The 24,098-nt window shown below is 38.3% G+C and overlaps 1 protein-coding gene across 1 annotated transcript; it reads left to right on the forward strand.

Annotated features, from left to right (window-relative positions):
- The first annotated feature begins 6,361 nt into the window (after positions 1–6,361).
- On the forward strand, positions 6,362–7,367 carry LOC109078605 (stathmin-like). Its single transcript, XM_042753981.1, has 4 exons — positions 6,362–6,406; positions 6,486–6,658; positions 6,946–7,137; positions 7,214–7,367. The coding sequence occupies exons 1-4, from the start codon at positions 6,394–6,396 to the stop codon at positions 7,277–7,279; spliced, it is 444 nt and encodes a 147-aa protein (XP_042609915.1). The 5' UTR covers positions 6,362–6,393; the 3' UTR covers positions 7,280–7,367.
- The last annotated feature ends 16,731 nt before the right edge of the window (positions 7,368–24,098 follow it).

Here is a 24,098-nt window from a genome sequence, read left to right on the forward strand (position 1 = left end):
ATTTACAGATTTCCAGCCTATTGTCTAACACACACACACACACACACACACACACACACACACACACAGATGCCACACTGAGAACATGGACATTCACAATCCATTTGTGATTTATTTCAGATTACTTCAAACATTTTGTTTTATTTTTGTCGTGGACATTCACAATCCATTTGTGTTTTGTTTCTTTTTATTTAATCTTAACACAGACTCACACCTACATAACACAATTGGCCAAATTGATAATTTTCTTCTCAAAAACACCATTTTGTTAAATATATACTAAACTCTTCATTTCAAACTGAAACACATCTTTCTCTGCACACACTAACTTTACCAAAACACTGTAAATCTGACTCAAAATGAAATTATTCTGTCAAAGAATAAACACTTGTTTTCACTTCACAAGGTACATGGAGTCAATCAAAGTACACCCAGGTTTCAAAATACTGGGCTAGTGTTGACATTACAAAAACTGCATAGACTTTTATGTTTCAGTTTTAACAGGTATTTGCATGCAAAACATGCAATCCACAGTTTTTTACACTAAATTTCTTGGTTGGAACTGTAATGTCCACCATGTACAGTAATGTTCACATTCTAAAGCTTTCCATTAAAAAGCATATCAGTTTTTTTTTCCTTTACTGTTTACTACAGGAGGTACAGTAGAAACACAGTATGATAGAACAGAAAAAGTTTTACAGTATTTCCTACAGTGAAAAAAATATCCATGAACACACAACAAGCATTCTGAATACAAAAAAAACATCAGCAAAAAAGCCCATATAACGGGATCTTCAGGGTTAGGCCAATGTTTTCATCACCATCACATCTGATATTATCCAAGGCGATGCACCTGGGATAAAAACTGCTTGGTATGTCGGATACACCCTTGGCAATCATGAACTGTGATGTCCCTGCAGCCAGCATCCATGGCTTCAAGGAGGGACATCTGGTCATGTGGCTGATGGTCATAAAACCTTCCACCTCCATGCAGAAAATAACTCCTCTATGGGGTTTGAGGAAAGGTGAATAGGGTGGAAGGAAGACACTTACCAGTCTTGGGTGGACTTCACAACCATGTTGGTATTGCTTTCGAATGATGGAAAGCCACATTGTCCCAGGTAGTTACAAAGGTCCTCAAGTTTTTTACCGTCCTGATCCTGCTCTGGAATCAGGCACTGGTGGAGATCATTGAGAAAGGCAAGGGAGGCGCTCGGTATTATAGGGTTCCAATCTGACATCTGTGAAGGAGTAATCCCGCATTTGCAATTGCTGCACACATGGTAATGTTTGCCCCTCTCTCGTCCTGGAACATCAACTGTGGCCCTTTTTCCAATTACAGTTCGTCCACGTGACGCCTTTTTTGGCCAGATTGAATCCTGCCTCACTATGTATATGAATTCATGAGGGGCCTGGTTGGCTTCAATTCCATAACTCTCTGAAACAAAGTTTTATGTAAATCATGTTCATTACTGTATAACATACTGTACTTTAACCTATTGCTGTGTTGGGTTTACTACTTGCAAAGTGCAAAGCTTCTAGAACTGGACATTGAATTGAATCTACACTATACCTGGACATTATTGTCGTCATAGCTCCCTAGACTCTCTCACTGTTCCTCTCAAAGGGAACAGTGTAGAGCTGCTTCATCCGCACTCTGTGTTTGGACAATGTATTTTGTTGTGAAATATCTCATGGTCCTCCACAATTCTAGTTTTCATTTCATGCAGTTTTATTGCATTATTTTGCACACAACCATTTCTACATGGCAAGCTCTTGATCATTATTGAGGAGCTTTCCTCTTCACCCAGAGGGTGGAAGACTTTGCATTCTTAAGAGGGACAAAAAATTCTACATATGCATTACTGTATGACCTTATTACCATGTCAAGTGAGAATAGAAACAATCCATGTAAAAGGAATACTTACCTGTTTGGTTTGTGAAAGATGCGTATAATGGAGGCAACCGTGACCGCTTCAAATTGGGCTGCACTCTCGTTTTAACCAGCCTCATCTTAGTGAAAGACCATGGTTGATTACATTGTCAGTGATAGTGGCACAAATTTCATCACTGACTAATGTTGTCTTGCAGCCCTTGGAATGCCGCCACCACAAATTCTTACACCTCTACCTTGCCCTCTCCTTGGGCATGCTCTTCTCCCTGACCCTGCTCCTCTCACTGCATCTGCACCTCTCACTACTTCTCTCACTGCTCCTGCACCTCTCACTGCTGCTGCAACCTCTCACTGCATCTCTCACTGCTCCTGCCACCTCTCACTGCATTTCTCCCGCATTCTCTCACTGCTCCTGCACCTCACTGCACCTGCACCTCTCACTGCTGCTTGCACCTCTCACTGCATTTCTCCCTGAATCTCTCACTGCTCCTGCACCTCTCAGTGCTGCTGCACTCTCACTGGATTTCTCCTGCATCTCTCACTCTCCTGCACCTCTCACTGCACCTGCACCAACCTCTCACTGCTGCTGCACCTCTCACTGCATTTCTCCCTGCATCTCTCACTGCTCCTGCACCTCTCAGTGCTGCTGCACCTCTCACTGCATTTCTCACTGCTCCTGCACCTCTCACTGCATTTCTCCCTGCATCTCTCACTGCTCCTGCTCCTCTCACTGCATCTGCACCTCTTACTGCACCTCTCACTGGCACCTGCACCTCTCACTGCATTTCTCCCTGCATCTCTCACTGCTCCTGCCACCTCTCACTGCTTCTCTCACTGCTCCTGCACCTCTCACTGCTCCTGATCTCTCAATGCATCTCTCACTGCATCTCTCACTGGGCCCCTTGCTCTTACTCTTCCTAGTCCAGACATTACAGTGTTTGTCTTTTTGCTGTTTCTGTTTTCAAAAACATCACTTCTCAAAGTTCCTCCCTTTTACTGAATAAGTTGTCAATGTAATAGAAAAAAAATAAACCCTGCCATGAGTCTACGAGCCAGACTGGAATCAGCTGTGGTTGGCCAATTTTAACCAAACATAAATCACTATGTGTAAATTATTCAATTGTTTTGTTTATTATCAGCTGAGATATATTGTTTTTGAACTGATATCAGTGCAGAAGCAGAGGTTTTTTTATACTGTATCTAAGGTCTGGAATATTGTTTTTTTGCTATTGTGGGATGTTGTGTGTTAACATTCGTAAAATACTACAAAAAAAATCCATAATTTTGTTGGAGGTATATCTTGTCTGTTTTAAGAAAATGTAAGCATGGTGGAAATGTGTTCACTGACTGCATATTGTGTGAAAACGACATGAAATGTGGTGAATGGTATGGCCACAAAAGACTGATGCTGTGCTAATTGTGTTTAGAGTTTTGAAAATGTGACAACGGGTTGGACAAACGCTTGTAAGCGACTGAAAAAAACTGTAAAACAGCACAGAATTAATGTTTTCATCTATGGTCTATCTTTTTATCCATCTATAGCTTCCAGCCTCAAATGAGTGTGAGAAAGATGACTAAATTTAAGCATGCTCAGGTAAAGGTATTACTCTAAATCCCTGTACAGGATTTATTTCATGGTGAAATGATGAGTCACTTCCCTTTGCCCAGCAACATTATGCAGTTCCAAATTTGGAAAACTAGGTAACCAGTCACGGCTTATGACATGGGGGTGAAAAACCAGATGGCAGTCTTGGCCTGTTACATGACATGAAATACTGCCAGAAGACAAGTCAGTTAATTTAATCAGTTGATTATCAGTTTAGTTCATGTACTGTATGACTATGCATGACTGACAACCACCATAAGTCTTTTGCAGCCATGAGACTGATCATATTGACTGACACTGATATACATCACTATTTGAAATGCTTGCAAAACAACTTAAAAGGATAGTTCAACCCCAAAAATTAAAATTGTGTCATCATTCACTCGCCCCTCAAGCTGTTCCAAACCTGCATGAGTTTCATTCCTCTGCTGATCCTAAAAGAAGACAGTTTAAAGAAATGTTGGTAACCAAACAGTTTGATGTTCTCCATTGACGTCCATAGGATTTTTTTTTTTTTTCATACTACGGAGGTCAGTGGGGACCAGCGGTTATTTGGTTACCCGTATTCTTCAAAATATCTTCCTTTGTGTTCAGCAGAAGAAAGAAACTCATAAAGGTTTGAAACAGCTTGATAGCAAGTAAATGATGACAGAATATTCATTTGTGGGGTGAACTATCCCTTTAACCAGACGAGGAAATCACTGTCTTCTGGTAGCAAGATAGCCACTCAAGTAAATTAATAATGAATTGGTTTGAGGGTACAGGAACGGAATAGAAAAATAAATTAGAAGAAAAATGTCATGCCCTACAATCATCTTCATGCTAAAAGCTCTCGATGACAACAGAGACAACTTGGACAATTTTAACTGACAACTCCTAGAACTAGTAAAATACATTTATCACACTCCGTAGGCTTACTATTTAAAAGAACTGTCCGGTTTGATTCAGTTACCAAATCAGACCATCAGGAGACTACAATGGACAGTCTGGTTTCCCCCCGCCTAACCTCCCAGATCTTTTACACCTCCAAAGTGTTAATAGGCTAAGAAAACCACTTTGGACCCCTCACACACACTCTCTCTTTGAAACCGTGCCCTCTACTCGCCGCTGTATAGGCCATTCAGCCTGAACAATTAAAACTTGCATAACTATAGGCCTACATGGTACATCATTTACTAACACATTTATATTGCAAAAACTGAAAATTGTATATTTGTAAATGACATAAACTGTGCACTTGGAACATATCCATACATTCATTAAAACAATTACATGTTTTCTCTCTATATTTATAGCTACTCATATATAATATAAGTTTGTTTATATATATTTTTTTCCATTTTTCTTACATAAGTGTTTATATTTCATCTCTACTGTGTAAGTTAATTCATATGCATGTCTGCACTATCATCCTATGTTTGCACTTTGAGTAATAGACCAAGGTTCACTATCATCAGCAACCGCAGTTACGTAACACCACATCTGACTCAAACCATTCTTCCCCAACAGAAGAGACTATTCAGATATATTACTTTCTGACGTTGCCTAATGCACATCGATAGCTGCAAAAATGGCAAGTAATAATAACTATTCCGCCGCGTGTTTAAGCGTGTTGTTGTCTGAGATAGAACTACATTATCCGGGAACCAGTGAGCGCAGCCAATGGGCGTCAAGAACACGAGGTGACGACACGAATTCGATCCTTTTATGCGCGAACTTGACCTGCTCTGAGAAAACGGCGCGAGCGAGGCGAGCTTTGCCATCAAACCCGGATCGCTTTGTCTGAAGGTGGGTGTGCCTGCATTGTTATGGTAAAAGTTTTTTAAAAATGCGTACGCGTTCTGTTAATTTGTGCGATTATCTGTATGCCTACGATTATTGGAGTGTAGTGGGTTCATATATTTCTGTGACATGCATGATGTTAAGTGTTAATGGAGGCAATCGCTTTCTTCTAGTCCACACACATTGCGTTTTTTTTATTCTTGACAATGTATGATGTTTTCAAGGTTAAGTCTTAATTTAGGTCACATTTAAGTAAGTATTCAAATAAAAATATCGAAAAGTAACGAAATCTGACCTATAATACGATAAGCTGCCTCATGCATCTGAATGGCTGTTTAAAGATAGGTCGTATTGTTCGTTTTTGTATTTTTTGAGTTTTGAGATGATTGAGTTGCGTGTTTGATGTGTTAGTTGAGGGTTTTGGTGCATCATGTATTTTTAGCGTGCATGAGTTTTCATGGAGCTGTAGAAAGAGCTTAGCGCGCGGTGGCTTTGTTTGGATCTGTTCTCTCTGACTCTAATAAAAGCGTCTTTGTTTTTGCCACAAAATGAACTTCAGTCTTGTGGCTCATTCTACAGCAGCAACACGTTAAAATGGCATACTTAGTATAGAGTATACAGTTTTTTCCTCCTCAAGTCTGTGTTTTCCACATCACATGTGCAGGCAGTAGCCCCTCGGGTCACGTGTGTGTGTTTTTGAAGAATACGCGCCAGTTTTTTTCCCCGCGAAACTGTAGCAAACTTTTGCGCGCTAAATTCACCACATTTCGTCTTTGCTCTCTCTCTTTTAAAATGGTTGGCTGCAGTTTGGGGACCCAGTTTTCCACAAAAAAAGTACTGTTGGGCACATCAGGAGCCGTCGTCAGTGGAGAAAACTATTACTTTTCTTTAAATAAATAAATAAGGTGTAAGAGTTATGTATACTGTTTATATTAAGTCCAATAGGTCTGTTATGTTTCCACTTTTATATGTAGCTGAGTAACATATAATATTGTGTTCAGTATGACAAGGATTATGTGTATATTATTGATGTACAACAGTGTTGTATGGAACAGTAATGTCGCTGATTTGGTTTTCAGGCATACGTCGACCCCTCTAGTCTTCTGCAACAATGGCTTCAGGAGGTAAGACACCGGCTTGTGACCGGATCTGGATGTATTTGTAGTAGTTGAGGCAGAGATTAACAAGAAAACTTGTTTTCAGATATTCATGTGAAGGAGCTGGACAAGCGTGCCTCGGGACAAGCTTTTGAGGTCATCCTTGGGAGTCCTGCTCCAGATGCCAAGGCAGAGTTCCCGCTCTCTCCTCTGAAGAAGAAGGACCTTTCCTTGGAGGAGATCCAGAGGAAACTAGCCGCTGCAGAAGAGAGACGCAAGGTGCACACCTATACGTGTTTTTTTTTTCCATTTTCTCCAACATTCAAGGCATGCCAAGTTACGTCGAACATGTTTAAGTCTTCATAAAACATGTTTGATAACAATAAATGTGGGTGTGTATGAGATTTTCTCCAGAGGCAGTTATTAAGGTTCGTTATACAAAAGGTTTTTTGTTTAACCTGTTCCTGGAATAAACGTCTTGCATTGATTTTTAAATCTGACAACATCATATTCCTAGCTTCAGGGAGTCAGATTAATGCATTTTAATTTTATTTTTTTTCCTCTAGTCTTATGAAGCGGAGGTTCTGAAACACTTAGCAGAGAAGCGTGAGCATGAGAAGGAGGTGCTTCAGAAAGCTCTAGAAGAAAACAACAACTTCAGCAAGATGGCAGAAGAGAAACTGAACCAGAAGATGGAAGCCAACAAAGAAAACCGTTCGGCCATCATGGCAGCCATGAACGAGAAGTTCAAAGAGAAGGTAAAGGGGATCTGTTTTCATACATGGGTTTTTTATGATGAGAAAAAATGATTAATACCTTCTGCTTCTATTTTAGGACAAGAAGCTGGAAGAGGTTCGAAAAAACAAAGAAAACAAAGAGGTCACCTGTGAAGAAAACTGAAAAATGTACAATTACAGGGGATCCTGGTGGGGTTTTTTACATTTCCAAAGATTTTTTTTTTTTTTTTTTTTTTTTTTTTTTTTTTTTTTTCACATGATAGGAATATATTTATATTAAGAAAATGCAGATTTTGGTTTTGATTTTGGATTGAGTTTTACACTTTGATCAACTCTCCTTCACACATCTGTGTGCTGTTGATCAGGAGAGTTGAGACATATTAGTGGTCTTCTCGATCTGGTAGAGACTCGTGTGTGTGATGGGTTTTTAACACGCCAGTAACCGTATTCTTGATCTTTTTTTTTTGCTTTCCATGAGGTTAGGAGCTTGTTTGTGTATTTCTTGCTTTAAGCACATGCCTGTTCTTTGTACAAGTTCAGACTGGATACTGAAGGGCTTTACATGTGAAATGCAAAATTAGCATTACCTGTTGACATCTTTGACTGTTAACTTGTTAACTTGACGGTTGTACCAAATAAAAAGTACTGAAGCTAGCGCTGGCTTTCAAGTGTTACAGAATGAAAAATGGGTGGCCACTCTTTGTCAGAGCAGTTTTTTGCAAAGTATTACATATTGTGCGTTACGAGAAGTCTGTATTCATGCTGAAATTAAAGTTAAATTGAAGTTAAAATTAGGTCAAAAACTTGTTTTTAAATGTAGTATAGGCTGAATTTGTTGATAATTTTTCATGCCGTTTCAGTGTCCACTGATCACAGAAGAGCAGATATAATATGGACTTGTGTCTCCCTCTAGTGTAGAAAGCGATCAGGTTTTGTTATGATGTTATTTATCCCAGTCTGCAACACAGCTTTTTCCCCAGCTCAGACGAGGTATGTTTGAGAAATGGGGCAATGAGAAGTCTGAGAGCTGGTGACAAGTAGCAGGTGACCAAATTAGAGCTATTGTTCATGAAAGATTCTTGATTAAAACTGAATGCAGTTTAATAAACTGAAGCCTTTATCTTTCTGGTCAGGTTATCTGATCACAATCTGAATCCCCATAAAAAAAAAAAAAAAAAGTAAAATTTCTTGCATGAAAATGATAGTAAATAATCATGTATTTGGCATAGCCTATATTTCAAAACGTCTGTTCTGAGTAGATCATATACACTGTAGAAAATGTATCATTTTTATTGTGACGATAGTTTAAGAAATATTCAAATTCCACATTTTTAAGTTTATTGTAATTTGCTGAGCTGTTCCTTGCACCCCCACACAAAAATACAATTCTTTTTTTATCAGCCTTTAGTCTGCTGAGCAAAATAAATAAAAAAGATATTGGATATTGGATACCATTATAGGCCAGTTATGTGAAACTGAAGGAAATATTTAACTGATCAATATATAAGTAAGCACAAGTTAAGTATTTATGGCAATGAAACAAACTCCAATTTTATTTATTTACTGGTTGGTGATAATTTGATGTATATGTATTTATATATATTGTGTATCTCCAGAATGATCATGTTCAGTGTTTTAATAACAGTTTGATCCACTAGGGGGGAAGCACTGCACAAGCATCCTCTAGTTAGTATACTGTAAGAACGGACAGATGCAGATTTTTTTTAAACACTGACAAAATGCACCACTGCAGTTCCTGACAGGCCTGTCAAATACCTCTCCGTCTGACTGCTGACATTAGGAGCTCGCACTCATGTCAGATTTTATGGCGGGTTGTTCCTCTAACGTGCACTAATTTGGCTTTAACGAGAAGTGAAAAAGAAATCGCATTCCTTGCCCTACACTTGTGTGTGGGTGTCTTTGTAAGTATTTTCATGAGTGGAGTCAACATGGAGGTCAAAGGTCATGCAGACAATCGTTGGGGTCAGTGTAACGTCAATGCAACACACAGCGCTCTCGACTTGCAGGTATCATGAGAATGTCTGGAGCAGTCCCAGCAGTGAATGAACTGAAGGTTATAATCACAGCAGACTGTGTCACTGCAGCCCTTTCTCTGGGCTTTTTTTCTCCAGTCTATTTACCTTTCCACCACTCACTCTGACAGCAAACCTTTCAGATGTCCTCTCAAAAGCTGACATCCCCTCGGATTTCATTCCATAAAGGTCAACTGCCATACATTTTACAGTCAAAAAACCTCAAAAAGAAGTCAAGTTGCCCCCACATGACCCAAATGCAGATAAAGGAAGAAGTACACACATCTGACAGCAATCTCATCTAATGACAGCAACAGTCCATCTCTACAGTTAGTGAGCGATGGGTCAAACAGTGCAGAAACCAGATTTCACAATACAGGACAGGAAAAATCTTTTTAAAAGCTTGTTAAAAGACACATGTGCCAGGTTCTTAAAAAATTTACTCTTATGGTTTATGGTTTAGAAAATTTCATTTCAATTTAATATCTAAACATAAAAATGTCATGTGGTTGTAACCATCAAGTAAAAAATTTAATGTTTTTTTTTTTTTTTTTTTTTTAATGGAAAGTGTTGTTCGGTGTTACTTTTTTCTCATCTGAGCTACTCTTTGTTTTTAATATAAAAAGTATATTTTTGGCAAATTCACGTCTGTAGAGTATTAGGAGCTGCTCAAACAAACTTTTCAAGTCAAGTCACCTTTATATGTATAGCCCTTTATACAATTCTAATTGTGTCAAAGCAGCTATGCTCTACAGTGTCAAACATGAAAATAGTTTGTCAATAATGCAAGAGGACACTAACAGAGTCATTTTCTCTCCAGTTCAGTGATGTCCTCATTCAGTTCAGCTCTCTTCCAATAGTGTTTTAATTGTGTTGCCATTCTGAGTTGCATGAAAAACATTTATTTTCAGGGATTACAGCTTTTAATTAGGCTTGTTTCTTCATTATCATACTAGGACAGCCGCAACACCCTGGCATTGTTAACATTATGCCAGAAAATATCAATAAAATATCAATCAATCAAATAAAAAAAGGTAATAAATAAATTATATATATATATATATATATAGTATATATATATATATATATATATTATATATATATATATATATATAATAATTTAATGCTTTGTATGAGTAAACTTTCTTATTTGCATATTTGCAGTGTCAGTATTATTAATTATACAAACACAGAATGAGGCCTGTTATTTAAGTAATGGACTATTTCTCTCTTGAAGGGGTTTAAAACTGCAGAGCAGGGTTTCAGATCCCAGGGTTAAAAGCGTTTAAAAAGATGATAACCCTGGGTTAAGTGCAAGGTGAAAAGACTTGGACAGAAGGTTGATTTGGGCCAGTGAGCAGCCACATACAGTACAACTGCAATGCCTTGCAGCTCCATGCCATTTTGCACAGAAAAACAAAACAAAAAAAAAAATCACTCACACTTTCTGTCGAGAATATAAAAAAACTGGTTGCAATGCACTCACATAAGTAGGCGGGCAGCCATCATATGTTGAAAGTCTATGTGACTGAGAATAGAAAAGTGTGTGTGTGTGTGTGTGTGTGTGTGTGTGTGTGTGTGTGTGTGTATAGCATCTTTGACCTTGTAAGCCCTTGTGAACTATTATGTTGAGCTCCTGCACTCTCAGCCCACATCTGTCCAAACACTGTCTCAGTGACAGAATTTTACTGCCTGTCTGAGCTCTGCCAGGTGCTTCAAACTGCAGCACCTCAATTATGTTGTTTGCATTTTGTAGAAATACTTGGCATCCATAGTCACTAATGTCTGCTAATGTCTGGTAGAGCTTTCAGCAAGTCACTGTCACAACCATGAAAGCCTCCATAAAAATCATCTACAGCCATACATTGCTTACTGGTGCATACATAAACAAAAATTTGCCTTTATGTATTTGGAATGAAAATCGAAAAATCTACATAAATACATATCATAACAGTAAGTGCACCTCACGGTTATGGTTTGTTATTCACTAGATGAGGATGTGTGTCAGCTGGAAAACTAAACATCAGCTGTAAAAAAAGCCATAATGTCTGAGACCACACTCGGCTAGGCTTCGTAAATGTTAGGTAGATTTCTAGATTATTCTCATATCATGCCGATCCTCATGTTTTGTTCATCATCTAGAGTGATGTTGTCATTAAAGGAAAAGTTGGACATATGCCACAATGCTAAAAAAGGTCAAATTTCTGTTAATCTTTCAGATATTCATTTTCAATCAAAGTTGACCTCAGATTATTTTACTCTAAGGAAGAAAAGCTGCAGATCTCAGTCTGCTGAACCTCATGAAATCCTGAAACAAATGCTTCGCTCTGTCCTGAATGAAACACAGGAGACTTGATAAGCAGTAATGAATTCTTCTCCTGGCTATTATAGTTGTTCCACTCAGAATCTGCCCATTTGTCTGTGTCTTGCAAGGTGATGCCCACTTCTTTTTAGCATAATTGTGTCTTCATGTATTACATGGTTTGGCAAGGCAGCTGAATGTCATTGGTTTAGTGCTGGCTGACAAAGGTGTAATGGGTCTTGTTTGGTGCTTATATCTAGCTACTAAGATTTGAAGGCCTAGAGACTGTTGAGGGGGGCGACAAAATGTAGCGTAACTGCAGTTAAAGAGATTCCAGCTGAGCCAGTCACAGGTAGAAGTATTTCAGACAAACACCTATACTGGGGCAGGGGCAGTTATATATATATATATATATATATATATAGTATATATATATATATATATATATATATATATATATATATATATATATATATCTTTCATCAGGCAGAAATAGTGAACACAGCTATAGGCAGCAAACACAGACACTTATGCAGAGTGAGCTCAAGAAATTACAATCAGTGGCTCATCCACTATAAGAAATCTTTAAGGGGCACAATGTACTATATTAACAGATTGATTTTTCACAGATGTTTACCTGTATTTTTGAATTATGCATTGCATTGTGTTGTGTTTGAGGGTTAAAAGAAATGTCCATCAATTTAACTGATAACATCCTGGAAGAAAACAACCAGCAGCTGTTTCCATTCTTCAGCTGATTTCTTCCTTACAATCTGCACACATTTCATGAACAAACCCGCTCAATTTCAGTAGAATTCATGATTGCTAAAAGCTTCAGCCCATATTTCAACAGGCCTGACATTAGTCCGCCCGCCGAGAGTGGACAGCGTCTTTGTGGGACACGTCCTTTTGCTTGTCAAACCTGAAATTGATTTTCTCAGAATTCTTTGTATGTTTGCCTTCTCTCGGCCCTTTTGTGTGCGCTGGCTCTGATGAAAGCAAGCAAGCAAAAGCGATGGCATGTTTTACTAGCAATCTGAGAAATTGTCCCTCTATTCTAAGAGTGATTTGCTGTTGCTCTCATATGAGCCCAGCTGCAGACAAACACAGCTCTGGAAGAAAGCTGTGTTTGGAATACTAGTGTATTTTATAGCATTATTATTCAGTATACAAGTGTACACTTGTATTTGACACAGTACATGCATATACATTTCAGACATGTTTGCATTTTATTTCAAATTAAATTTAAAGGTAGTTTCAAACACGTTGTATGCAGTATTCTGTGAAGTGCACTCTATACATGAAACATTAGTAATATATGTCTATAAGGGCTGACTACCCCCCTCCCATCAGACTGGGAGGCATCTTAATGAAGCGAGGGATGAAGTAGGAGAGATGTGCGGAGGCTTCACAACATGTTCTCTGGATGGATGATGGCAGAGATGAGTGTGAAGAAGAGAAGGTTTCTAATACTTTAAGGAAAGCAATTTCTGTATGTGGGCGTTTCTTCAACTATGGGCACTTTTCGGCCTTGAGAATTCACTTCAAATACTTTTATTCACACTCTGACTAGTTTATTTGTCTAGCAATGTCCAACTGTGGACGTTATAAAATAATGTTTGTAAATTTGTATTCTAAATGTTTTCTGAACAGTTTCTGACAGTGACATTTCCACCACATCAAGTCAAGTATTGTGTTCACTAATAGTCTGTGGTGGCATTCACAGTAACTGTTATTTTACTTCATTACTGTACTTAAGCATTTTCCAAGTATCTGTACTTTCCTTTTACTTCACTATGTTTCCAAAGTATTATATTGCACTTTTTTAGTGTTCTTAAAATTGTATACATTTTGCCCTATGCAACGTCTGTTTTCTGTTTTTACAGTATATTGTTTGCCAATGCACATTTGTTTTTAATTTTTTTTTTTTTTTTACTGTGTTTCTTTGTTTTCTATTCATTCTTATCCCCACCTGTTTGCACACATGAAGTAAGTAAGTTTTGATAGTCTATGAAAAACCCCCCTCCACCAGGTAATTTGGGGGGCAGCAGGATTATATAAAACATAATATAAAATGATCATAAAAAAAATGTATACAGCTTTAAACATTCATCAATCAGTACTTTTCACTTTCAATACTTAAGAAACATTAAAAATCAAATACGCCTTTTTTTTTTTTTTTTTTTACATTTACTTTAATAAAATTGAAAAGGAGTACTTAATACTTTTACTGCATGGATTAATATTTTTTATTAGGGTATTTGTACTTTGACTCGTGTACTTGATTTGTGTACTTGGTCAGCCATAATTGGAGAACTAACCTCTGCTCTAATGTTCATCATGACTGGAATCAGTTCAACAGTCTCTTACAGCAACAGCATGAGAGCATTGACATGAATGTTTGGATATTCAGTTTCACAGCGCTTTCTACTCAGCCTCAGTGGGTGGGTATGTTTCTGCCTCATCACACCCATGATACATCTCTTCTTTGCACACTTTGACCCTGGACTTTGAAATCCGTCATGCACATCTGACATGGGGCCGCTTCACAGTAGACTCAGGATCACATCATCAGTCCACAGACATTCAAACAGGAAAAGGTTTTTCTCTCCAGACCTTTCAGAAATGCAATTGTGTGTGTGCCATCCATCAGCACTGTGACAACACATGAGTATGAGAACATACTGATAAGCACAATTCTCGCTCACTAATCAAATCTAGATTCTATAGGGTTTTTTTATTTTTAATTGCCTAGAACAGACATATATGTTATGAACACTTTATCTCATCCTTAAGATTCAACAAGCTGTTTTTTGGAAGAATGCAGGGACATGCTGGCCGTAGGGAGCACCGGGACTTTTCTCAGCTTTTCTCGACTTTTGGGCTGGCATAGATGTCAAAACCAAGTTTATACTGTATACAGTTGAATTAAAGGGAGAAATAAGTTCAAATATAGTCATCTCAAGATTCCAAATGGTGTTTTTATGCACTGAAGGGCAATGAGGTAAGGGGATGGTATTTTATGTATTTGTATTATTTTTATGTTTATTTTTACCATGCTGCAAATAAATCTACATAATAGTGTAATGCAACAAAAATTATGTGGATATTTAAATTGAAAATAACATCATAAACACAGTGGCACAATGGTGGCTATTAGTTCTACCAGAAAGACTCAGGAGGTGAAGATAAAACTCAAAAGTATTTATTTACAAAACCAATACAAAGAACAGAATTATTTTGACGTAGGCCCCATTCGTAGCTTGAATCAGACGTTGTAGATTCCAGCTATTCCTGCCGAAGATGAAGGCAGGGCAGAGGCATACCCCGCATGGATGGGGAACAACTGGTGGGGTGTGGGGGGCGGATGGAGGGAAACGACAGCAGCAGTATCTGCAAACACACCTGACACGGTGAGTAGCAGGGCTCTTATATTCCTATGTTGAGTGCAAATGGGCTATATCTAACTGTAATATGCTGACGTGGCATTAAGTCTTCCTAGTAGAGTAACTTGCACTGACGAGTTCATTTCTTAGTTGAATTGTGCTTTTTCTGGTTTTTCTTTAGTTGTTTATTACGTAAAATGTTGTTTTTGTCTACGGAAACAGCAGAAGGATTATGTTTTCTTTTTGGTCTCTTACAAATTTTACACAAATGCTTGTAGTAACCATTGTGGGAAAATATGCACGCAGACGGGTAGCACAAAAAACAAAAAAAAAAAAGAAAAACACAAAACAAAAAAATACATGTTCTTCCAACCCTTAGATTTCTCCTTGAGGGGCGAAAGACCAACACTTCTCGGCCATTTTGGCAGCAACTTGGAGTGCATGTGTCACGTTCATTTTCTCTTCTGAATTATCATTGTCCACAACACAAGCGTAGCCAGAAAAGAGACTCTGGGTGTGTGCATCAGAGAAAAAACTGAGTGTGCCACATTTATTGCCAAGGATTCATGTGCAAAAACCCCGAATCAACATGTATCACTAACGTTACTGAATAAGCGGGGATGATGTGTCAAAACTACACCCAGGCTCGCCAGACTAACCATAAAAACTATATAAAAATATAACTTAAGTTACATACGCCAACCACAGTAGTCTTAACATAGAACCTTTAATAGTGCATGTAACCATCAAGAAAATGCATATTTTTAATTAAAGAGAACTTCAATAATGAGGTCTAAGTTTTAAGGAATATGCTACAAGTTTAAGATAGTAAAAAAAAAAAAGGTTTCCTTTTTTTTTTTTTTTTTTTTTTTTGTAGCCTTAATAAATTAAGGCAAGGGTTTATGTAGCACATTCATACACAATGTTAATGTCAAAGTGCTTTGCATAAAAGGAATATGAAAAAAACTATAAAAAAGTCAACAATAATAAAACAAGGAAATTTAAAACTTTTAAAATAATCAAAAATGTACATAAAATGAATTAAACAGTTAAGAATTGACTTTTCTACATGAAATTAACTTACATTAGAGAAAGACTTCTTCCCTTGGACAGGATTGTATGTTTTCTTGGCATGCTGGATGGTTGTGCGTAATAGTTGTAAGTAAACAACAAATAGACCAGTTTTAGACAAACCATTTTTATTAAGACATAAAAAAATTATTCTGCATCTGTTTTTTAGGTGTGGCACTGGCACACACTCGTGGTGGCTATGCCACTGGTCCACAGTGACTGTAAATCCTGCCGTGTCTTGTGATTGAAAGTATGTAACAAAGCATGTAAAAACAGTGGGGGAGTAAGTGATGAAGCCATTCAGATGCCAGCCAAAATCTGTTACCAAGGAAACCAAGTTCTGTTAGGTTACATCTAAAAGTCTACCAAACATCAAGCTGTGAATGTATTTCACTCAGGACTTTTATGTAACATATGCTCGTTGGAAAACTTTAGCCTATACCTACATTTCCCCAATAATATACATTCAATACTCTGCTGGTTTCCATCTGGAAATTACATTAGAGGCAGTGAAAAACAACAACACCTTTTATCCCTTTTCATGCAAACTGTATTACTGTGGTCAGGTTATTGATTAATTAAGATTTTCACACGGTTCACTTGCACAATGCTATGTTTATAATGACCTCAAAACACTTTTATCAAGTACAAAAAGGCTTTTTCTTCCACAGTAAACTTGCTCAGTAGCTCACTGGCGGTAAAGGCCCTTGCGATCTAGGTGCGAGTCTAGTGAAAACATGCCTATAAGATAAAAGTGCTCAAAGAATTGTACTGTAGAAGCAAACTAAAACGGCATGCCTGTCTCATATTTATTTTGGTTAACATTCAATTTATCGCTGTGCCACAAAATTAGAGAATTGAGAGAATTCTAGTGAACATGGTATTCTTTTCAACTTTATTGCAGCAGTTTGAGGAGGGCCTTTGTCCCAGAAGCCCTGAGCACCTGAGTGAGGTCCATATGGAAATGACTTTGGTGTGTAAGAACTTGAGTGGTCCAGACCAAATCCCAGAGGTCTAATACCTTGAGATAAACTGGAACAGAGAGCAGGCTTTATCACCTGCTGTCAATGCCTGACCTAACTGATGCTAATGTGTCTGAATCGGAGCAGCTGGAAGCACAGAACTCTTTAAAGTTTCATTGTATAATGTATTATGATTGCATTACTGGAGAAGTCACAGTACAATCCTCCTCTGTATAAACCGAATGCTATAAACAGAAGTGGATTGTGAATCAAATAATATAACTATACAAATGTCTGTAAATGTCTGTAAGGAAATTTTTACGTTTTGTGTTGAGTTTACTAATTAGGGATTTAAACTAAATGCATAATTAAGAGTATATTTATCAAAACTTAAATCAGAGATTTTAAAATTGGTCTTAAGTGTGTCATTGTGCAAGATAATGTAGATATTTCATGCTCAGTTTTTTCTTAATTTTCTCACAGAGATTATTCACCAAGTCATGGAAATGAGCTATTTATGTTGAATTAAGATTTAGCAGTTGTCATGGTAGGGGGTTAAAATGAAGGATGGAGGGTTATTACACACAAGCACACAAAGGCTAATAATAATAACACCAGTAATACATTCATTGCACAAATAGTGGGTGTATTGATTAACAAAACTGTAGGTGAGTACAGGAGCTGTGGTCAGTTTCATCAAGCACAATTTCATTACAATAATCGCTGTTTATTGTTATTGCTTGTTATGTTGTCCTTAAATACCCCAACAGAAATGGTCAGAAAATATACTCATCAATGAAAACACTTCTAGCTACTTTATTTCATGCGTTATTGCTTTTCCCAATTCATATATAGGACCACTAAAGGATGAATGGCGTTCACATCTGTTTAACTACTGAGACTGTGCAGGGTTTGCATGAAAAAACAAAACAAAAATAAAAACAAAAAACCTTGGTTTGCATGTTCCCATTCCTTTTACATTGACTCTGTACTGTAAAAAAAAAAGGTGCCGTCCCCCCCCCCCCCCCCCCCCCCCCCTTCAGGAGAGAAGTAAAAACTGTGGTCTGTGGTCAATAAAAAGGGCTGTAACTGGCCAAATTTGGAGAGGGGATTCAGTGAAAACATGAGAGCTGAAAACAGCTAGAAGTAGAAGTTTCTAGTGCTTTTGGAGAGGGGAAGGAACGACATGCACAAGAATGTCAATGAATTGCTCATGAAGGTTTGTCATTGGAAAGTTAAAAAAGGCAGGTACCTCGCTACCTCAGAACACTTTGCCATGGCAACAGTCTGGCAAAACATCTAATATCAGTAGCAAATATCCTCGGGAACGACTTTTGCACAGGTGAACACCAAAATAATATAATATAGACAGCAGTAAGTAAGCCTTTCAATGCAGTGTAACTTAACACTTTTTTTTTTAATGTTTTAAATAGTTACTTATTACTTTTTTTTTCTATCACATTTTAATTTAAATTTAATTAATTATTTATTTATTTTTGCTGGGGAGTTGTTGGATAGACCCCAATTTTATATTTGAGTGTTAGGGTTGTTACTTTAAAGTTTAGTTTGTTCTGTAAACCTTTTTTTTTTATTTATGTGGAGCGTCTGCAATCTTAGAAAGTTGCTTAGTGTTCCATAGTTTGTAGCTGTGTGTGACTCAAATGCTTCAAAATATCATAAATTAAATGAGGGACAAACTGCATCAAACATCTCTAGTAGGCTCTTAGCACTGATTAAATTACAAGATATTGTTTTCTTCACACAGTCAGTGTTTGAGACTGACAACATTACTAGCAGGGTTTATTCTTAAACTGGCCCGTCCATAAAACAACTTAGGCTGAGTGACTTGAATCCTCCATACTTTTGGTTTGTACAGTAGGAGACTATCCCTTATGGTGTTAGTCATGTAATAATGTGTATAAATGTTGGCATGCCTTTAAATTAACCTCCTCATTTAAACTTTAGGGGTGGGCAAATGATCCAAATTATACCCTGCTTATAACCCTGTCAGCCCGCCTCGGCTTCCTCAGACACTGAAGAGACCGCTTTCTTCAGCCATCCTGGTGAACTTTTACTGGTGTGCGATCGAGAGCATCCTGACCAGTTGCATCATAGTCTGGTATGGGAACTGCTCATTTGCTGACCGCAAGGCACTGCAGAGGGTGATGAAAACCACTCAACGCATCACAGGGGACAACACTTCCTGCTGCTGAGGACATCCAGAGACTGTAGACTGTAGACCACAGACTGTTGTGCCCCTCCGGGAGGTGCTTCAGGAGCCTCCGGATAAGGACCAGCAGACTCAGGAACAGCCTTTTCCCTACAGCTGTCCCCTTACTGAAACTCTGCCCTCTGAGCCCCCCCCCCCCAACACACACACACACACACACACACTCCTCACCCCTCCTCATCACTACATCTGGTTTACAAAAAAAAAAAAAAAAAACAGTTCACTTGTTATTACTTGCACTACTGTCTGTTCATCCAGAGTACTGAATGATCCATTTGCACACTAGACTAATTTTCTCTGCACTTTTTTACTGTCCATTGCACTAGTGTAAATGAAGTTCATGTTCATAGTTTCTGCTTATAGTGTACAAGCACTTATTACAGAACTAAGAACTAAACTAAAATAAAAACTAAACAAAAAAAATCATAATTTGGCTAGCTTGTTGTCACGTTATGCTACTGCGAAGGAGCATGGAGCGAGGAGACCAGGAGTACATCAACAAGGAATTTATTCAGATCGCGGGGAATCACACGTAGCACAAGGAGTTGACATAAACAATACCAGACAATAAACTGAGAACTGAACACAACTAATAAAGGGTAGATAACGAGGGGCACACAGGTGATGAGAATAATTAATAAGAAATTAACGTCCTTTGGGCTTGCCACGTTAGTGTTCGGTGATCTCGCCATATTAACATACTGACTTGACTCGGGAACTGCCGGCACTTCTGGGATGAGGCATATCTGGAACTTTGGAGGATTTGGGGGGTGTGGGCCTGGGCAGGTGGTCCGAGCCGTTGGTGCGGTTTTCCTGGCAGGGTGTGAAGCTGCGAGAATGCGGCTGCTTCTGAGGGGGCTGAACGACAAGAGGCGTGGGAGGTTCCCAAACTTCATCACTACTAAATTAAACCATTCAAAAGAAGTATGAGATTAATCAGCTCGATCAGGGAAAATCAAGACAGAAGATCACAAGCGGATTCAGCTCATCGTCCAGTCCCAGCGAGCACACACAAGAGCCGGCGTCGGGCCAGCTCAGCTGGTTAACAGCTCATGAATCCTCCACATACCCCCACCTCTCCCCGACCAGCGTTACTGGCAAACCCCACAGCTTGTCCTCCGAGCCATCATCTGTAGGGTGCCCAGTAGTCGTTTATGTTTTGTATGTTCTAGTGAAGGCGCACGGCGCACAAGGAACCAGGAGTACATCAACCAAGGTAATGTTATTTAAAATCGCAGGGACTCACAGCATCGAATACGGAGGGACATAAAAAGGATAAACGGACAATAAACACTCACCACTTGTTCCACAGGGTTCCACAACGGGATAAGACTGAACAACAGACAACTAATAACGTTTAGGATAACGTAGGGGCAGACAGGTGAGGACGATAATTAATAAGAAAGCTCCCTGGTTAAAACAATTAACAATGAGGAGCTCAAACATCACACAATACTCAGAACAGGTCTGACACTTGTCACCTCACACCAACTAATGGTTATAAATTAGACAAAACCTTCATCATCCTCAATAGTCACTGCAGCAATACAATAAATAAGAAATAAAACCTCCAACTTACAACTTTACTGTCAGAATATTCAAGTTTTCCCACACTTCAAACTGAAAACTTTAGTGTAAAGTGATACTATATGAGCAAATCTTATCTCTTTAATTGTTTATTATTGTCACAAAAATGTAAAACAATATTTTTATTGCTTACTCCAGTTGTTACCCAGATATACATCTGCGAAAATGCAACATCATCTTGATTTTCTGCTAAAGTTGATTTGAAACAATGTGTATTTAAAAATTTTTAGAAAAATTGAATTGACATTTTGGGGAGGTTTGGGTTATTGTAAATTACCAACATGGATTTTACAGTATAACTGAGGTGAAGGTGAGCAGTGTTATTGGCAATATCCATTAAGACATTATTATAGTTATATTAATAATTTTATTAATATTTAGTTTTATTAATTTAGATTTACACTATAAAAAATGTAACACACACACACACACACACACTACAAAAATGACAAAAACAAATATCTAGAGACAGAGAGAGAGAGAGGCGGTCCTAAAAAAAACCAGGTTTTGAGTTCTGAAATGTGGGCTTGCAAATGCAGATAAAGAGTTAAATCTTACTAATGGCTGGAGCTGTGGGGTAAAGGGACGGGTTTTTGACTGTATAGATTCGGGCTGGAAATGCCCTGTAGTACCGTGAATGACAGCAGAGATGAACTTTTCCGCATTGTACTTCTTGTGTCCCATGATATAGCTTCCTGTCATGGCCAAGGAGAGGCTTGTCTTGAGTAAATGTGAAACACCTGAGGGGCTTAAACTAACTCCACTGTCAAAGCAAGACAGAAACACCCAGCTAAAGTCAGAGAAGTGTGACTGTCTGGTGCGACGTTTATCAGCCACACTGGGATAGGTGTAGTCTGGCCCTGTCGTCATTTGCTCCAATTCAGTGTTGTGAGTGCTGGATTTTTGAAATTTTTAGGGAAATTCGTATGAAATTCTTAAAGCATAAAGTACCCACAGATCTTAGTTGTTTATGTCTTGTTATATTATTGGTGAGTATCATTAATGTGTCTTAAACAGTGTTTCTTGCGTTTGTTAGTAGAGGACCAACACTACATGTAATCTCAGTATTTGTAGGCATTTGTATGTATTTAAATGTAGTTCAAGCCACGCGTTTTGGAATAATGCAGGAAATGTAGCAGTTGAATGTAGTATGAACTAAAGTGTTAAAAAAAGCTCAAGCTCAGTGACTTGGGACCTCTTGAGGCTAGGATAGGGTTTTGAGAAATTGAAAAACAAGTACTTATGTATACCCCAGGTCCTTCTATCAAAAATTCAGTTCATATTTTGTGGAAAAAGTCATTATTTTCCATAATGTAAAAATTAAACTTTCATATATTTTAGATTCATTGCACACCAAACTGAAATATTCAGTACGTCCATTTTATTGTTTTTTAATACTGATGAATTTGGCAATGACAGCTCATGAAAAACCAAAATTCCTATCTCAAAAAAATTCGGCATATGAAACATGACAAAACAGAAAGGTTCTTCTAAACGAGCTATTAACCTAATCATCTGAATCAACTAATTAACTCTAAACACCTGCAAAAGATTCCTGAGGCTTTTAAAAACTCCCTAAGCCTGGTCATTTACTCAAAACCGCAATCATGGGTAAGACTGCCGACCTGACTGCGTGTCCAGAAGGCCATCATTGACACCCTCAAGCGAGAGGGTAAGACACAGAAAGAAATTTTCTGAACTGAATAGGCTGTTCCCAGAGTTAATTTTGCATGTCATTCGGAAATCAAGGTGCCAGAGTCTGGAGGAAGACTGGGGAGAAGGAGGATAATGCCAAAATTCCTGAAGGCCAGTGTCAAGTACCCACAGTCAGTGATGGTCTGGGGTGCCATGTCAGGCTGAGCTGGTGTTGGTCCACTGTGTTTTATCAAAGGGCAGGGTCAATGCGGCTAGCTATCAGGAGGATTTATGGAGCACTTCATGTCCTTCCATCTGCTGAAAAGCTTTATGCGAGATGAAGATTTCGTTATTTTTTCAGCACGACCTGGCACACTGCTCACAGTGCCAAAACCACTGGTAAATGGTTTACTGACCATGGTATTACCTGTGCTCAATTGGCCTGCCAACTCTCCTGCCCTGAACCCCCATAAGAGAAGCTGTGGGATATGTGAAGAGAAAGTTGAGAGACGCAAAAGTACCCAAAACTCTGGATGAGCTTAAGGCGCTATCGAAGCATCCTGGGCCTCTCAATACACACCTCAGCAGTTGCCACAGGCTGATTGCCTCCATGCACGCCGCATGAAGGCAGTCATTTCTGCAAAAAGGATCCCGCAAGTTTGAGTGCATAATTAACAGAATTATTTGAAGGTTGACTTTTTTTGTGTATTATAACAAACCACTGTTTCTTTTATTGGTCGGTGATAATATGCTAAATGTTTATGACCGATAGGACTTTTTTGGGTTTTCATGAGCTGTTATGACAGAATCATCAGTATTAAAACAATAAAAGACCTGAAATATTTTCAGTGGTGTCAATGAATCTAAAATATATGAAAGTTTAATTTTTCATCATTACATTATGGAAAATCAATGAACTTTTGAAAAATATGATAAGTTTTTGAGACCCGGACCTATAGTACTTGCACATGATTAAATCTTTGACTTTGGAAACCAGGATGTTTTAAGTCAAGAAACGGGGAATCATAATAAACTAACTGGGTGTTTTTTTCAACAGCTACCCAAATACACCATTGATGTCGAAGGGTTAAGGCTAGTGCTGGATGAACGTAGTACGTCAAGAGTTCCGTAGAATTAGTCTACTTTCACTTTGCAAAAAAAGTGGGTCCTTTTGACTAAAGTTAAACATTCACTATCTGCAATCTACAAACTGTTGACATCAAATTGAGGTTTTCTACATTGTTCTAAGTGAGTTTACAAACGACATGGCAATCAATAGGTGTAAATGAAAGTGTTAAGAGGTCCTTGCTGCAAGATGTTACAGTAGTAAGTAGAAAGTAGTAAGTCAGGTGTCCCCACACTGTGTCTGTAAAGTTTCAGAATACCTCCCACAAGAACATTTCAATTATGTTTGTGCTGAAACCAAATTTCCCATCTCCATACTGCCCCTCATTCCAAGTCACTGGAAAGTCACTGAGAACGCCACATATAATGTATCAATGTGAATTTATTGTTTTTCTTTCATGTTTGACATCATTTTAAATGTATCAGGGCCATTTGAAACTTTGGAGAATTCTGCTCTTTTATTGTGGGTTGTGTCTCCCTCACGGTCTCTGGTAAGAATAACGTTGTCTCTCCACGCACATAAAGTGTGAGACCTTGGGGTCACTAATCCTGCCAAACCGAAAAATTACCAAATTATTTGTGACTGTGAGCGCGCCATGAGCAGCCAGCGTGAGACTCTGTGTGACCTTGGGTCCCTAATAAATGAATAAT

Source organism: Cyprinus carpio, unplaced genomic scaffold (assembly GCF_018340385.1).
Source record: "Cyprinus carpio isolate SPL01 unplaced genomic scaffold, ASM1834038v1 S000000972, whole genome shotgun sequence".
In the NCBI taxonomy this organism is placed as follows: domain Eukaryota; kingdom Metazoa; phylum Chordata; class Actinopteri; order Cypriniformes; family Cyprinidae; genus Cyprinus; species Cyprinus carpio.

Bases quoted from the DNA above. Each gene is read 5' to 3' on its own strand.
- LOC109078605 (XM_042753981.1), top strand. The intron at 6,659-6,945 runs GTGCACACCTAT...TTTTTCCTCTAG, and splicing joins CTGCAGAAGAGAGACGCAAG to TCTTATGAAGCGGAGGTTCT. The intron at 7,138-7,213 runs GTAAAGGGGATC...CTTCTATTTTAG, and splicing joins ACGAGAAGTTCAAAGAGAAG to GACAAGAAGCTGGAAGAGGT.